We start from the raw sequence: 15,193 nt of genomic DNA, 5'->3' as shown, positions 1-15,193 counted from the left end.
CTATTGTTATTACTCATCTCCTCCTGATCACTCTGTAATTTATTTCTCCTTTGAAGTACTTATCCAGGTCCCTTTTGAAGGTCCTGCTGCTTTGTTGTCACCACGAGCAGTGCGTTCCAGATTCTGACCATTCAGAGCATTGGAAAAAATTCCTAAAGCTGCTTTTGGTTCTTGTACAAGTCACTTTCATTCCATGTCCTCTAGTCCCTGGTCATCCAGCTTCTCTCTCCCCTCTGTAAGCTTGAGCGGCTTCCAGTCATGGTGATCTCACGAAGGAGTAAATACAGGCAGATGCTACATGAGATCATAACATATTAGTGCAGAATTAGGTCATTTGCTCCTTTCGGTTAGGGTAGCAGGGTGGAGGTACGTCTCTACCAAAGAAGGTGTAAGGTGTTCCTTCCCTCAGCTAGCTTGCAGGTCGCCCTTGGAAAACATGTAGCACCTGCTTATTCCTCCCCCACCCGCAATCAGGGTCGCATCAAGCCATGGGAGCAGGTAGCGGACGGTTGTATGAGCACAGGTCCTGGTTATGCGACCACTGATGCCAGGCAGACAGTCTCTGAAGAATATTGCTAATGGCTGGGCTCACCCTCATTGTAAGGCACTGCCCTGAAGAAGGCAGTGGCAAATGACTTCTGCAGAAAAATTTGCCAAGATTAATGATGGTCATTAGATTATGATCACCCAGGTCATACGACATGGCACATAATGATGACATCTATGACGCGGCACATAATGATGGTGGTGATGGTCCATTGAAATTATTCCACCATTCCATCATGGCTGATTTATTATTTCTCCCAACTCCATTCTCCCGCCTTCTTCCTGTAACCTTTAACATCCTTACTAATCAAGATCCTATCAATCCCTGCTTTAAATATACCCAATGACCTTGTCTCCACAGCCATCTGTAGCAATCATGTTCAATGCAATCAGCATTCCAGAGAGGCTCAGCCTTGCTGAGGTCAGATACTCGGAGGATTAGGTCTCAGCGTTTGGAAACATATTGGTTAAGTTCGCTTCCAATGAGCTGGACTATTAATCCATAGGCATGCATTTGAACCCCATCATGGCGACTGTGGGATTTACGTTTGAGTAATTGAATAAACCTGGTGTCTGTGATTGTGACCTTGAAGCCACTGTATTGTTATAAAACCCATCTGTCCATTGTAGAGTGGACGGGAAGGCCCAATGTATCACCGGCCTACCCACCGGCACAGTACATACTGTATGTACAGAAAGTAACATTAGGAAGGATGCTCATGGACTGTTTGTCCCACTCCCATCAGGGAGGAGGTTACACAGCATCCACACCAGGACCACCAGACTCAAAAATAATTACTTCCCCCAAGCAGTACAGCTGATTAACACCTCTGCCCACTAAACCACCTCTCCACACTCCCCAGCGCCAATACTTAATCATTTCCTGTCAGTCACCTTATGTACAGACACTCCTGTGCCTAGCATCACTTTATGGACATCTATGTATATAGGCTATCTAGTGTATTTATATTTATTGTTTTTAATTATTATTACTGTATTCTTTATCTTGTTTTTTTTGTACTGCATCCGGCCGAGAGTTATAATTATTTCACTCTCCTTTACGTTTGACATTAAACAATCTTGAATGTTGAATCTAGTTCATTAGTCACTGATGTCCTTCAGCAAAGGAAATCTGTCATCCTCACCAGGATTGGTCAGTGCTCCAATGTTTACTGACTCCTCTGGCCAATCAGGGGCAGGCCATAAATACTACTATTGCCACACGTATCCAAACCTCGTGACTGAATAAATATTATTCTAAAGCTGAGTTGTTTATTTCTCGTGTTAAGTCCAGCTCCCTTTTCCTGCCTCACCATGGTACCGCTGGCACTTCACTGTGTAGACTCTACACTCGGTGTCCATTGTATTAGGTACTCCGGTATACCTGATTGTTAATGCAAATATCTAATCAGCCAATCATGTAGCAGCGACACAATGCATAAAAACATGCAGACATGGTCGAGAGCTTCAGCTGTTTTTCAGACCAAACGTCAGTGCGGGGAAGAAATGTGATCTAAATGACTTAGACGATGCAATGATTGTTGGTGCCGGACGGGGTGATTCAAGTACGTCAGTAACTGTTGATCATCTGGGATTTTCATGCACGGCAGTCTCGAGAGTTTACAGACATTACAAAATAGCAGTGCAAAAAACAAAAAAAAATTTAGTAAATGACAGTTCTGTGGGAGAAAGTGGCCAGAGGAGAATGGTCAAACTGGTTCAAGCTGACAGGAAGGTGACAGTAACTCAAATAACCACATGTTACCAGAGTGGTGTGCAGAAGAGCATCTCTGAATGCACAACATGTCAGACCTTGAAGTGGATGGGCTACAGCAGCAGAAGAACATGAACGTACACTGAGAGTAGAACATAGAATGGTGCAACTGAGTACAGGCCCTTCAGCCCACGATGTTGTGCCAAACTTTTAGCCTACTCCTATCAAGCTAACACTTCCCTCCCTCATAGCCTATTCCCATGCTTATCTAATAATCCCTTAAATCCCCCTGCCTCTACCACCACTCTGGGCAGAGCATTCCATATACCTATAACTGTCCGTGTAAAAAATCTCCGACATCCCCCCTAATCTTTCCTCCAATCGGCTTAAAATTATGTCCACTTGTGCTAGCCATTTTCACACTGGGGAAAAAAAACTCTGGCTGTCCACTCGAACTATGCCTCTTATCATCTTAAACACCTCTATCAAGTCACTTCCCATCCTGCTTCATGCCAAAGTGAAAAGCCTTATCTTCCTCAACCTGTTCTCATAAGTCATGCTCTCTAATCCAGGCAGCATCCTGGTAAATCTTTGCGCCCTCTCTAAAGTTTCCACATCCTTCATAAAATTATGCAACCAGAACTGAACACAATACTCCAAGTGTGGTCTAACTCCGAGTGCAGGTAAAACCCGCCGCACCATTGAGCACATGTACATGAAGCGTTGTCGCAGGAATGCAGCATCCGTCATCAGGGACCACACCGCGATCACACAGGCTCATAATTACTCTGTTCAATGATTCTCTGTAAATGAATGCAGAGGACTGGGCAGTTCATACAATCACAATGGGCCAAATAGAAACATGGAAAACCTACAGCACAATGTAGGCCCTTCGGCCCACAAAGTTGTGCCGAACATGTCCCTACCTTAGAAATTACTAGGCTTACCTATAGCCCTCTATTTTACTAAGCTCCATGTACCTATCTAAAAGCCTCTTAAAAGACCCTATCGTATCCACCTCCACCACCATTGGCAGCTGCCCATTCCATGCATTCACCACTCTGAGTAAAAAACTTACCCCTGACATCTCTTCTGCACCTACTCCCCAGCACCTTAAACCTGTGTACTCTTGTGGCAACCATTTCAGCCCTGGGAGAAAGCCTCTGACTGTCCACATGATCAATGCCTCTCATCATCTTGTACAACTCTATCAAGTCACCTCATCCTCCGTCGCTCCAAGGAGAAAAAGCCGAGTTCACTTAATATATTCTCATTAGGCATGCTCCCCAATCCAGGCAACATCCTTGTAAATCTCCTCTGCACCCTTTCTATGGCTTCCACATCCTTCCTATAGTGAGGCAACCAGAACTGAGCACAGTACTCCAAGTGGGGTCTGACCAGGGTCCTATGTAGCTGCAACATTACCTCTCAGCTCCTAAATTCAATTCCACGATTGAGGAAGGCCAATACACCATACACCTTCTTAACCACAGGGTCAACCTGTGCAGCTGTGTTGAGTGTCCTATGGACTCAGACCCCAAGATCACTCTGATCCTCCACACTGCCAAGAGTCTTACAATTAATACTATATTCTGCCATCATATTTGACCTACCAAAATGAACCACTTCACAGTTATCTGGGTTGAACTTCATCTGCCACTTCTCAGCCCAGTTTTGTACCCTATCAATGTCCCACTGTAACCTCTGACAGCCCTCCACACTATCCACAACACCTCCAACCTTGGTGTCATCAGCAAACTTACTAACCCAATCCTCCACTTCCTCATCCAGGTCAATTATAAAAATCATGAAGAGTAAGGGTCCCAGAACACATCCCCGAGGCACACCACTGGTGAATGACCTCCTTGCAGAATATGACCCTTCTACAACCACTCTTTGCCTTCTGTTGGCAAGCCATTTCTGGATCCACAAAGCAATGTCCTCTTGGATCCCATGCCTCCTTACTTACATCTATTGCTCTTCCTTCATCAATGTGTTTAGTCACATCCTCAAAAAATTCAATCAGGCTCGTAAGGCATGACCTGCCCTTGACAAAGCCAAGCTGACTACTCCTAATCATATTATACCTTTCCAAATGTTCATAAATCCTGCCTCAGGATCTTTTCCATCAAATTACCAACAACTGAGGTAAGACTCACTGGTCTGTAATTTCTCAGGCTATCTCTACTCCCTTTCTTGAATAAAAGAACAACATCTGCAACCCTCCAATCCTCCGGAACCTCTCCCATCCCCATTGATGATGCAAAGATCATCGCCAGAGGCTCAGAAATCTCATCCCTCAACTTCCACAGTAGCCTGGAGTACATCTCATCCGGTCCTGGTGACTTAACCAGCTTGATGTTTTCCAAAAGCTCCAGCACAACTTCTTTCTTAATGTCTACATGTTCAAGCTTTTCAGTCACTGCAAGTCATCACTACAATCACCAAGATCCTTTTTCATTGTGAATACTGAAGTAAAGTATTCATTAAGTACCTCTGCTATTTCCTCCGGTTCTATACACACTTCCCCACTGTCACACTTGATAGATCCTATTCTTTCATGTCTTATCCTCTTGTTCTTCACATACTTGTAGAACGCCTTGGGGTTTTCTTTAATCCTGCCTGACAAAGCCTTCTCATGGCCCCTTCTGGCTCTCCTAATTTCCTTCTTAAGCTCCTTCCTATTAGCCTTATAATCTTCTAGATTTCTAACATTACCTAGCTCTCTGAACCTTTTGTAAGCTTTTCTTTTCTTCTTGATTAGATTTATTACAGCCTTTGTACACCACGGTTCCTATACCCTACCATAACTTCCCTGTCTCATTGGAACGTACCTATACAGAACTCCACACAAATATCCCCTGAATATTTGCCACATTTCTTCTGTACTTTTCTCTGAGAACAACTGTTTCCAATTTAAGCCTCCAACTTCCTGCCTGATAGCATAATTCCCCTTGCTCCAATTAAATGCTTTTCTAACTTATCTGTTCCTATCTCTCTCCAATGCTATTGTAAAGGAGACAGAATTATGATCGCTATCTCCAAAATGCTCTCCCACTGAGAGATCTGACACCTGACCAAGTTCATTTCCCAATACCAAATCAAGTACAACATCTCCTCTTGTAGGCTTATCTACATATTGTGTCAAGAAACCTTCCTGAACACACCTAACAAACTCCACCCCATCTAAACCCCTTGCTCTAGGGAGATGCCAATCAATATTTGGGAAATTAAAATCTCCCAACACGACAACTCTGTTATCATTACTCCTTTCCAGGATCTGTTTCCCTATCTGCTCCTCGATATCCCTGTTACTATTGAGCGAAATATTAAAAAACTCCGTAAAGTTATTGACTCTCTTCCTGTTCCTAACCTCCACAGAGACTCCGTAGACAATTCCTCCATGACGACCACCTTTTCTGCAGCCATGACACTATCTCTGATCAACAGTGCCATGCCCCCACCTCTTTTGCCTCCATCCCTGCCCTTTCTGAAACATCTAAAACCCAACACTTGAAGAAACCTTTCCTGTTCCTGAGCCATGCAAGTCTCTGTAATGGCCACCACATCATATCTCCAAGTACTGATCCACACTCTAAGCTCATCCGCTTTGTTCACAACACTCCTGCGTTAAAATAGACACATCTCAAACCTTCGGTCTGAGAGCATCCCTTCACTATCACCTGCCTATCCTCCCTCTCGCACTGTCTACAAGCTTTCTCTATTTATGAGCCAACCTCCTCTTGCTCAGTCTCTTCAGTTCGGTTCCCTCCCCTCGATACCCCAAAGTAGTTTGAGTTGGAGAACTTCTAATCTGAGAGTGTAAGCTTACATGCCACCTGGACAGCTGTCAAAACCCAAATGCATGGCTAAGGTTTTTCCCTTCAATACCGCCCTGTTTGTCCGTTCTGAAACCACCTAACCAGGCACAGAACTATGACCACTTCAGTCTCTGGATGGTTGCTGGTTCTTGCATTTACTGCAGCTTGCGTGATGTTTGCTTATCCAGCTGATAATAATTTTCATATCGTAAATAACTTTTGATCGGTTTATAAATGGGTTTATAATTTCCATTCAGTCAAGGTCAGTTGGGGGAACACAGCACCGGGACTCACAGTAAATCAGACCCAACGCTTGCAGGTTGTAAGGACAGCTACAAATAGCAGCCTGAAACTTAGTGAGTATAACTTATACATTGGATATGTCATGCAGAAAGTAATTAAAAATGCATGTTTACTTTATTATCCTTAAGATCAAAAGAAGTTTTGCAATTTGAAAGTATTACACTTCTATTGATTTTACTGTCAATGATATTTTATGGTTATTATTTTTTCCAAAGAGAGAAATTATCTTTTAAAGGAATCTGAGAAGCTCTGTACCTGTAACTTAACTGTCCTTAAGTTATTACCAAGAATGCTGAGCATATAGGATTTTAGACAACTGTACAGAATTGCTGTTTCCATAGAGTTTTATTAGTTGGTATAAAATTCACATGCTGATTAAAATAATAGAACTGTTCACAACTTTTGAAATGCTCAAACAACTGTCTGAGAGCCATGTCTATATTTCAGATTTTAACTGCACCTGCTGCAAAGCTTGGAGCAATGAGTTCCATTTATGCACAGATTTCTAAATGGTTGTTAATCATAAGCACAAGAAATTCTGCGGATGCTGGAAATCCAGAGTACCACGCGCAAAATGCTGGAGGAACCCAGCAGGTTAGGTAGCATCCAGGGAAGGGAATAACTCATTGACGGTTGGGCCATGATCTCATCAGGACTGGAAAGAGAGGACAAAATCAGAATTCTTCTTCCCCCTTCCTTAAATCAATCGAACCCTTTCCTCCTACATAGCCCACCATTTTTCTATCATCAGTTTGCTTATTGAAGAGGCTCTTAAATGTCCCTAATAATGTGACTCTATCACCCTCCCCGCCCGGCAGCATGCTCCATGCACCCACTACTCTGTGTAAAAAACCTACCCTTAACATCCTCCCTATTCTCTCCCCTTAAAATTATGTCCTCTGGTGTTAGCCATTTCTGCTGAGAGAGAAAGGCACTGTCTGTCCACTCTACCAATTCCTTTTATCATCTTACGCACCTCTATCAAGTCACCTCTCAACCTCCTTCGCTCCAAAGAGAAACGTTCTTCCTCGTGAGACATGCTCTTTAATCCAGGCAGCATTCTGGTAAACCATCTCTCCACCTTCTTTAAAGATTCCACATCCTTCCTACAACAGGGAGACTGGAACTGAATACAATACTCCAAAAGTGGCACTTAAAATGCAGACAGTGAGATCTCCTGAATATTGTTAGGTAACTAGGCAAAGATTTGTCAATGCTTTGGTCAAAGAATCAGTGGTGATCAAGACTGTTCTCTCCTTTCTAAATAATGCCATGGTACTTTCACATTAATCCAGTGAACAGATGGGTTAAAATGGATTAATATCTGATTCAGAAATTAATGACTGTATGACACACCCTCCATGTTCCAATATCACCCTTGTTTACATGCTCAGGTTCATTACTTGAGAGATAAATATGTCAACTATAGACCCAGGAGCAAAAGGTCAATCATGGAGCCACGTCAGGGTTATTAGACTCATGACATTCCCTATCTCAATGATTTGGAAATCTCCATCTTATTTGAAGAGCTGCATCTTGAAAGAGTGAGAGAAGACATGCTTAAGATCCACCAGCTTCTGAAGAGTTGTCTTGATGCCTGAGAGGGTGAGGTGGTGAAAAATGGGAAAATATTGTTGGATCTGTGATACTGATCCAGAGGTTTCTGGAAAGTCAAGAATAAAGCTCAAGGCTTATTTGTTTTATTAAGCGATAATCTACAGCTCTGAAATTAAGATTGATAATCTCAATCTACAGATAGCAGCATTCCGGTGATAACAATTAACTTATAAAATGGCCAGATTTAAGTGTTGTGACACCTGCTATAGAAAAGTTGAGAAGCTTTGAGAAAATACACAATCAGCTCTACTCCAATTACTAGAGAATTTACTGAACAATTACATGTTTGTTTGTGATTATGTCAAAAATATAAGGAAGCATAGGAAAGTTCATTACCAGAAAAATATTTTAAAAATAGCAATTTTGCACTATTACCCAACAATATATAAACACTATTTAAAAATAAGGAGTCACCTAACCACAGCCCATAAGACATTGGAGCAGAACTAGGCCATTTGGCCCATCGAGTCTGCTCTGCCATTTAATCATGGCTGATCCTTTTTTCCCCCTCTCAGCCCCACTCTCCGGCCTTCTCCCCATAACCTTTGATGCCGTGTCAAATGATGAACCTATCAATCTCCGCCTTAACTTTTTCCCAAGGCTGAAATGGCTAGCGTGAGAGGGCACAGGCTTAAGGTGTTTGGAAGTAGGTACAGAGGAGATGTCAGGGGTAAGTTTTTTTTTACTCAAAGTGGTGAGTGCGTGGAATGGGCTGCTGGCAACGGTGGTGGAGGCAGATACGATAGGGGCTTTTAAGAGACTCCTGGATAGGTACACAGAGCTTAGAAAAATAGAGGGCCATGGGTAACCCTAGGTAATTTCTAAGGTAAGGGCTTGTTCGGCACAGCTTTGTGGGCTGAAGGGCCTGTATTGTGCTGTAGGTTTTCTATGTTTCTATATTAAATACACCCAGAGACTTGCCCTCCACACTGCCTTTAAGAAGGAGATAAGATGGATTATTTTTTTTTGGAGGATCATGGGACTGTGGAAGGACAATCTGTGATAACGTAAACAGTGAAAGGTTATTATGGATAGGTTCAAATGCAGAACTAAGATTATGATTTAATTAGCCATGCTCTAATTAAATTGTAGAATGGGTCTGAGGAACTGGGTTGGATATTCCTGCTCTTAAGTGATGCATTTGTTTGGAAATTCCCCTGGTCTAAGCAACCAAAACAGATTTCAATGGATGGTATCTTGTGTTTGATTATTTCCCACTGCATATTGTTAGAGAAATGATCCATTTGAAAGCTGTAGATTCTGAAGGCAAATTATACTCTTTCAACCCACCACTGCCTGTGAGCAGTTTGTACGTTCTCCCTGTGAACTCCCCCTCTGGGTGCTCCGGTTTCCTCCTACAGTCCAAAGACGAACTGGTTAGTAGGTTAATTGGTCATTGTAAGTTGTCCTGTAACTAGGCTAGGGTTAAATCAAAGGTTGCTGGGCAGAAGGGCCTATTCTTCGCTGTATTTCAGTCAGTAAATGAACGAATGAATGAATAAATAAATAAATAGGTAAATAAATGAATGAATTAATAAGTGAATATTGGCCCTATTCCTTTTTCAATGCATTCTTTTTTTCCATCCCATATACCAACAGTGACTTATATGGGAAGTTTCTGCTCATATAAGGGATGGAAATATGCTTTCTCTTGTAGAGAAGATAAAGAAACTTCCTCTTATATCCACTCTGTGTCATTTCCCCAAAATATTAAATCTGTGTCCACTGGTCTTTGTCCATATTCTAATGGGAAAATTAGTCGCTTGGTCTGGCATTGCTCTGCCCGTGACTGCGAGAAACTGCAGTTCTGCACATCACAGAAACCAGCCTCCCCTCCATGGACTCTATCTGCACTTCTCACTGCCTCAGTAAAGCAGCCAGTATAATCAACGACCCCATCCATCGCAGACATTCTCTCATCTCCCCTCTCCACTGGGCAGAAGGTACAAAAGCCTGAAAACATGTACCACCAAGCTGAAAGACAGCTTCTACCTTATAAACTACAAGACTTGATTAGACATATTGTTTGATCTCACAACTTGCTTCATTATGGTCTTACACCTTATTGTCTGCACACACTGCTCTTTCTCTGTAACTGTAACACTTTATTCTGGAACCAGTTATCATTTCGAATGGTGCTGCCCAAGTGCATTGTTGTAATGAAATTATCTGAATGGATGGTGTTCAAAACAAATATTTTCACTGTGGCCAGCACGCGTGACAATAATTAACTATTTTACTGACTTTAAGATTTTGTTTTTTTCTCCCTTTCTTTCCAGTCCAGATGTAGGGTCTCAGCCTGAAACATTGACTTTTTTCTCATATGCATAGATGTTGCCTGATCCGCCGAGTTCCTCCAGCATTTTTGTGTGATACTCTGAATTTCCAGCACCTGCAGAATCTCTTGTGTTATCAAGTTACCCTGACTTTACCTCTCTAAACCAGTCACAATCTTGCACTTTTCTATCAAGTCTCCACTCAGTGTTCAAGGAGAACAACTCCAGCTTCACTGGTCTAACCTTGTAGCTGAAGTCCCTCAAGCCTTAAAAAATTCTAGCCAATCTTTTAAGAATCAAAATCAAGTTTATTCATTGACATAACCTGTTGTCTTGTGGCAGCATTACAGCACAATACGTAAAATATGCTATAAATTATAAATAAGAATATATATTAAAAATTAAGTACCCCGTAGATTCCGGATTATAAGCCGCTACTTTTTTCCCACATTTTGAACAGCTTTGAACTCTGCGGCCTATAATCCAGAGCGGCTAATACATGGTTTTTTTTCATGCCGCCTCGTAAACATTTTGCCTCGTAACAGTAGACCAATAAAATTGATGAGTAGTTCACAGAGGTCCAATGAAATTGTACGATAAATCAAGCGCACTTTCACAATTAAATTATTGTAAATCAGTCATTTGTACTCACCCTCATCAACATGGAAAATACTCGAAGAAAAGCAAGACCCGAGCGCGTCAGACCCGATTAGACCCGATCGCATTGCGCAAGCGCGTCAGACCCGATTAGACCCGATCGCATTGCGCAAGCGAGTCAGACCCGATTAGACCCGATCGCATTGCGCAAGCGCGTCAGACCCGATTAGACCCGATCGCATTGCACAAGCGAGTCAGACCCGATTAGACCCGATCGCATTGCGCAAGCGCGTCAGACCCGATTAGACCCGATCGCATTGCGCAAGCGCGTCAGACCCGATTAGACCCGAGCGAAAACGCTGCTTTTAAGTTAAAGTCGATCAATAACTTTTCCTGGTAGGCTGCAGTATATATATTTTTACCAGTCGCTAGGAGATATTGGAATGTTGTTCGTGCTGTTCAGTAAAAAAGTATATGCAACGTAATTTGTGTTACCGATACGTATGTATATTTAAAAGTAGCGGTGCGGCCTAAAATCCGGTGCGGCCTTTACAATTAAAAAATTGATTTTATTTCTAAAATTAGAGCCTGCGGCTTTTAATCAGGTGCGCTCTGTAGTCCGGAATCTACGGGGTATGTAGTGCAAAGAGAGAGCAAAAGTAGTGAGGTAGTGTTCATGGGTTCATTGACTGTTCAGAAATCTGATGGTGGAGGGGAAGTTATTCCTAAGATGTTGAGTGCGTGTCTCCAAACTCCTGTACCTCCTCCCTGATGGAGTAATGAGAAGAGGGTATATCCTGGGTGGTGGGGGACTTTAACGATGGATGCCCCTTTTTTTGAGCTATACCTTTCAAAAATGTCCTGGATAGTGGGGAGGCTACTGCCCATGATGGAGCTGGCTGTGTCTGCAGTCCTCTGTGGCTTTTTCTGATCCTGTGTATGATATAGGAGCAGATTAAGACCATTTGGCCCATCGAGTCTGCTCTGCCATTTCATCATGGCTGATCTATTATCCCCCTCAGCCCCAGTCTCTTACCTTCTCCCTGTATTCATTCATGCCCTGGCCTTTCAAGAATCTATCAAACTCTGCCTTGAATATATTCAGTGCTTTTGCCTCCATAGCCACTGTGGCAATGAATTTCACAGATTCACTATTCTCCGGCTAAAGAAATTCCTCCTCACCTCCTTAGAGATATATAGTGCTCCTCTGTACTAAACAGTGATGCAACCAGTTAGAATCCCCTACATAATCCATCGGTAGAAAATTCCTTCAAAATACGAAGTACTTATGAACAAAAATGGAACAACTGGAAGTGAAATACTGACTGGACTTTCTTTTCAGCTTCTTTTCCCATAGGATCAGCATAATGGATGCATTTGAAGGAATCACGTCAGAAGAGTCAAATATAACCCTCATATTTGAGAAGTTTTTCATACAGTTTTACAAGGACTATCTGGCTCAGCAAAAGCAGGCAGCAGCTCTGAACAAAACCCTTCAGAAGGAGAACTTTGAATTTGCCTACTTATACATTTTGGTAATATTTGGCATCTTCACCGTCCTTATCATTTCCATGCTGGCCAGCACAGTCAGATCAAGGAGACAAGAACATCGTGATGATCCATACCACACCTACATTGCCAATGATTCAAGGAAATCAAAAATGGAAAAAGATTTTCCAAAAATCTACATCAATGAAAATGTGGCCAGGGCACTTCAGAACATGTCTGAAGGTGATACAGTGACTTTCCAGTATAGATGATCACTAACAACAATGCCATCTGTGAAAAAGTTTCTGTTTTCTGTAATTATAGAGAGCAAATTGACCTTGATTGTGTAGAGAAAGTAAGAGTTTTTGATTAAAAACTAATCCGTTAGTAACGGAAAATCATTTGTAAATGGACTAACATAACTTACGGTATTAAACTGGCTTGAGTGCTCATTGGTGTCTTACAGTGCTACCCTGGGCAGGTGGTTTAAACTTTCTTCTTCCTCTTTAGCCCATTGCCCCTAATGGGCCATCGGCTGCCAACAGCAGCTTGCCAGAATCCTCTGTCCCCAGGTGTAGCCCATCTTCTTCCTCTCCCAGGGAGGTCTTTGGAGCTTCTGTTGGCATTTCTGTAGCTCTGGGTTTTTAATGGGACGGGTTGCTAACCCCATACCCAACCCTCTTCCTTTTACAGCCGGTATTGGGACCGGCCACAGCAGAGTTCTGTTCTTTGAAAGTTTAGTTCCTGTAATAATGCAAACTGGATGTCAAACTTACTGAAGATGTGATTAGTTAGATGCACTTCACCCCCAGGTCAAAACATTACAGAGGCTTTAGGGTTAGAATCACATGACTAACTTACTGCCCATTACGCCTCTGGCATTAATGGCCGCTATGAAGGCCCTCCATCTCCGGCGGTGTTCAGGGCTCCGTTCACTATGTCAGTAGCTTCCTCTTGGTCTTCACTACTGTCACTCATGCATGTCCCGGGTGGGGACTCGGGAATACCATCATACTCAGATGTAGAAGGATTCTTGATTGCTGCTTCCATAACAGTTTTGTTTGACCAGTCAAGATCGTTAGACCTGAGCTGAAGGATTAGAACAGAATGTTTATTATCACTGACATATGTCGTGAAATTTGTTGTTTCAAGGCAGCTGCACAGTGCAATACATTAAAATTAATACAAATTACAGTGTATGCATATGTATCTGCAGATCTACAGTACTGTGCAAAAGTCCTTAGGCACGTATATATAGCTAGGGAGCCTAAGACTTTTGTGCTGTACGGTATTTGTCAAGGTGGAGTGGAGAGTGTGCCTGTAAATCTAGTGGGAGCAAAGGATTTCGGGAATGGTGAGGGTGAAGCACAGCAGGAGGGGAGAAGGAGAGTTGGAGTGGGGGGTGGCACAGGTGCAGACGCACCCAGCCCTCATCCGCCAGGCAAGGCCGTTTGATTCCAAACAATTGGTTTATTGATGATTACAGAATGTCTTTCTGGTGCTTCCTGTTCCCTCCCCCTTCCCCGACCATGATTCTCCTCTCCCTACCTCCTTCCCACTCTCGGTCCACAATAGAGACCCGTATCAGAATCAGGTTTATCATCACTCACGTCAGGAAATTTGCTTTTTTTATGCAGCAGTACACTGCAATACATAAAATTACTACAGTAGTGTGCAAAAGTCATAGGCACCCTAGTTATATACAGTATCTGTACCCAAGACTTTTGCACGGTACGGTACTTACTACAGCCCATTATGCCTGCTAGCGTTTTTATCAGTCAGGGTTGTTAGCCCTGAGATGAACCCATGAACCTGGAGGATCGGTGAACCACTCTTAGTCTGTCCTCCACCCTTTGACCTGTTTGGCATGGGTGACCCTACCAACGGCCAAAGCGTAAAGCCCTGACTGCAGCCAGCAGAGCTCTCTGGGTCATCGAGGTACACAAGCCTCCAAACCCCGCGACAAGATTGTGGTCCTGTCAGAGGATTATAGAGTACAGTAAAAGTAAAAATCACAGCGGAATTAGAGATTGATCACTCAGTTTCTGCCCAGGATGGAAAGGATCCAATATCTCTTCTTTAAGCTTACAGATTCACTGTAAAGAATCTAAACAAAGCAGTGGAAATAGAGGAGTGCAATCCAAATGCTCAGATGTCCGTTCTGCTTTTGTTAGAATTTCAGAATGTTTTATTTTATCACTACCCACGGATTTCATGACCACAATCAGATCGTGCTCCTATCAAAATGATTCTTTTGAAAGAAAAACTAAATAAGCTAAGTGGGTTGTGATTTTGATATGTCTTTGTGAAATATTGTTCTCCTTATGGTTAGCACACCAAGATAAGAAGTCAAAAAATATAGTTGAAATAAATTTCCCAACATCTTATCTGCACTATTGAGTTATTCATTAATTACTTAATGTAACAATGGCTTAATTGTGATGTGTCACTTTGAAATTTCTTAAGGGTGATATGTAAGTTAACTTGATAAAAATTCACAATGCTTTGCCTCAAGTTCATGTGCAAAGTTCATGGATAGGGTCCAAGGAATCTCCTTTTTGATGTATTTAAAGCTGTTTGGTGGATTGTATTTGACATGATGTATTGCACGAAAGCACACTCAATTATCACTTTATTAGGCACACCTGTACTCCTGCTCATTAATGCAAATATCTAATCAGCCAATCATATAGCAGCAACTCAGTGCATAAAAGCACACTGATATGGTTGAGAGGTTCAGTTGCCGTTCAGATCAAGCATCAGAATGGGGGAAGAAATATGCTAAGTGATTTTAACCATGGAATGATTGTTTGTGACAAACGGAGTACTTT

The 15,193-nt window shown here is 42.4% G+C and overlaps 1 protein-coding gene across 1 annotated transcript; it reads left to right on the top strand.

Annotated features, from left to right (window-relative positions):
* The first annotated feature begins 3,539 nt into the window (after positions 1–3,539).
* LOC140728619 (potassium voltage-gated channel subfamily E member 2-like) lies at positions 3,540–14,755 on the top strand. The gene is made up of 3 exons (XM_073047620.1): positions 3,540–3,584; positions 6,339–6,343; positions 12,217–14,755. Exons 1-3 carry the CDS (start codon positions 3,540–3,542, stop codon positions 12,632–12,634), a joined length of 468 nt encoding a protein of 155 aa, XP_072903721.1. The 3' UTR covers positions 12,635–14,755.
* The last annotated feature ends 438 nt before the right edge of the window (positions 14,756–15,193 follow it).

The sequence above is a fragment of the Hemitrygon akajei genome, chromosome 5 (genome assembly GCF_048418815.1).
Source record: "Hemitrygon akajei chromosome 5, sHemAka1.3, whole genome shotgun sequence".
Classification (NCBI taxonomy): Eukaryota; Metazoa; Chordata; class Chondrichthyes; order Myliobatiformes; family Dasyatidae; genus Hemitrygon; species Hemitrygon akajei.
Note: the sequence above shows the minus strand (reverse complement) of the source record. Positions and strands in the feature narration are given on the sequence as shown.

What these genes read in the sequence shown, in the direction of transcription:
- LOC140728619 (XM_073047620.1), top strand. Translation starts at nt 3,540, where the DNA reads ATGCTCCCCAATCCAGGCAACATCCTTGTAAATCTCCTCTGCACC.